We start from the raw sequence: 2,171 nt of genomic DNA on the forward strand, positions 1-2,171 counted from the left end.
GTGTGTTGTACTTACCATGGTCCAACTCACCTCCCCTCACACATGCACCGTGTGCTGAACACAACTACAACACCCCCCGAGCTGACTAGCTCAAGTCGTCCTATTGGTGACCTGAACTAATTGTTCTTTAATAGGTAGTCAATATCATCTCACTCGATTCCCTGTCCACTTACGCCATACCCATTCAAATATGTTAAATACCGCTCTCTTAACCTTTGAAATTGTATGGCTTGAAAAGACCTTGCCGAAAACATGTTCATCAACCCATTTGTGTTCTTATTATAAATGGGAATTTTCGGAAAGTTACATATACTCTTAGCCCTCCGATCTATACATGCCACCACATCGATTCACCTGTATTAGTGGCCTGATTGGAAAGTTAAGTGCGCTGCTACAAAATCTTTGCCAAGGAGCAACCGTTAAGTGTGTGCACACACACACCATTTCTGAAAAACATTCAACTTGCTTCTATTGAGCAATGCTTCGAAATCGATGGTTGCTCGCTGAGGATAGACCTATAAACAAGGCACACTACAACAGTGTAAACTCTAGCCTCATCAGACATGCAGGTGCTACGGTAAGCTTACCGTTGGATAAAAGCTATCCTGGTCTTGTCCACTCAAAGAGGAAATTCGTCTTTATTAAAGCGTCGGAATGTATGTAAACTGTCCAGTTAAGCAACTCAGGCACATCGGTCAGCGCACCCTCACCACTTCGAGATGGCGGATTACCTATCCATGGTAATCTAAATCACCTATTTGAACTGGGCGTCCGTTCAGATGCAGCAAAATGTTTTTGGATTGGATCACTATGCTGTACAATATTGTAAAACGCTACCCTAGTTTGGTAAAAGACAAGGCTATTTCACCTTTTAATTATATCGGAGAAAAACCATTCAACAAGGATTGAAAACGAACGGGGCATGAAACCAGCACTAGCAACATACCTTACTGTTATCACGCTCGGCTCGAAGTTGTTTCAGCTTGGCAATCTGCGACTCGCGCACTTTTGTATTGTCCACAACCAGAACCTCTACCCGCTCCTCCTTTTCCAACCGATATTTATTGACACCCACAATAGTTTCTGTAAGAGGGAACCAAAAAACGAATGACTTCACAATGGATGAATGGACAGAAGATCACGTAATGAGAGCGCTCAGGCTGGGTGCACTGACTAGACGTTGCGAATGTAGGCTGGGAAATACCAGAAACAACCAGGACAATGCCAATAACACCAAGAGAACCATGAAAACGTTCTTTCATAGCTCATTCGTGTATTGAATCGGTGGGATGGAGAAGCCCAAACAAGCATTGAATGAACGCATCGTCCAAGTAGTTCTTTAACGGAGTTCTTTAGCGTAGATCGATATTCAAGGTAACGAAATTCGCCGACACTCCTTCCTCGTACCCTCCAAACTTATAGCGCCATACCACCTTTGTTTTCATCATCGTATCGTTTCTTACAAATGAAAGAAATTTGTAGTGCTTCAAAAGCAAAACGCGATAGTCACGCTGCCGAAGGACAGGCTCCGTGCGTTCTCCATTTCACCTAAAACCAAGTCTGGGCGATACTGCTTATGAGGAAGAAAATAGTTCAACCTCTTAAATATATGTCTAACTGAATCTAGTAGCAGTGTTAATTATAGATAATTGGTTGAAACACATCGTAAGTAAAATACTCCTTAATGTCGGAATTGAATCTGTCGCTCACAATTGAGACTGAGCAGTTTATCCACACAGTGACTGAACAATCCACAACAGCCTAAACAGGACAGAGCGTGAGATATGCCTGCTGGCAAACGAAGAGATATGCAGGTTGAACATGGCTCATATATCTAGCCAATTGGTATTGTAGTAGCTGAATCCTGTTTCGTCGAACATAGACGCTACAGGTAGCCACCAAAGAAAGTCCTGTTCACCGATTGATACATCCGACTTAGGTACGCAGTGACCGATGGTCTCATCAACGTCATCATCAACGACAGCATACCAATGCTTCCGTACAGCCATGACTTATTTGAAAGCCTTATTGCAAAGAAAAGAATAAAGCTGGGTGGGGGAGGGACTTAGTGCTAGCTTAGCTTAATCATTCCGAGGTGCCTACACCTCCAGACATTCACTCAGGCAATCTGGACAGAAACTGACAACAAGAACGCCACTGATATCGGTTGG

The 2,171-nt window shown here is 43.3% G+C and overlaps 1 protein-coding gene across 1 annotated transcript in view; it reads right to left on the minus strand.

Moving 5' to 3' along the window:
- T265_14208 (hypothetical protein) overlaps positions 1-2,171 on the minus strand; it is a gene marked incomplete at both ends in the record, with an annotated part of 43,553 nt that overhangs the window by 16,721 nt on the left and 24,661 nt on the right. The window contains one exon of the mRNA XM_009172536.1: positions 947-1,083. Within this exon, the coding sequence (XP_009170800.1) occupies positions 947-1,083 (137 nt within the window). The remainder of the gene's footprint in view (positions 1-946; positions 1,084-2,171) is intronic.

Source organism: Opisthorchis viverrini (assembly GCF_000715545.1).
Source record: "Opisthorchis viverrini unplaced genomic scaffold opera_v5_156, whole genome shotgun sequence".
Lineage (NCBI taxonomy): Eukaryota > Metazoa > Platyhelminthes > Trematoda > Opisthorchiida > Opisthorchiidae > Opisthorchis > Opisthorchis viverrini.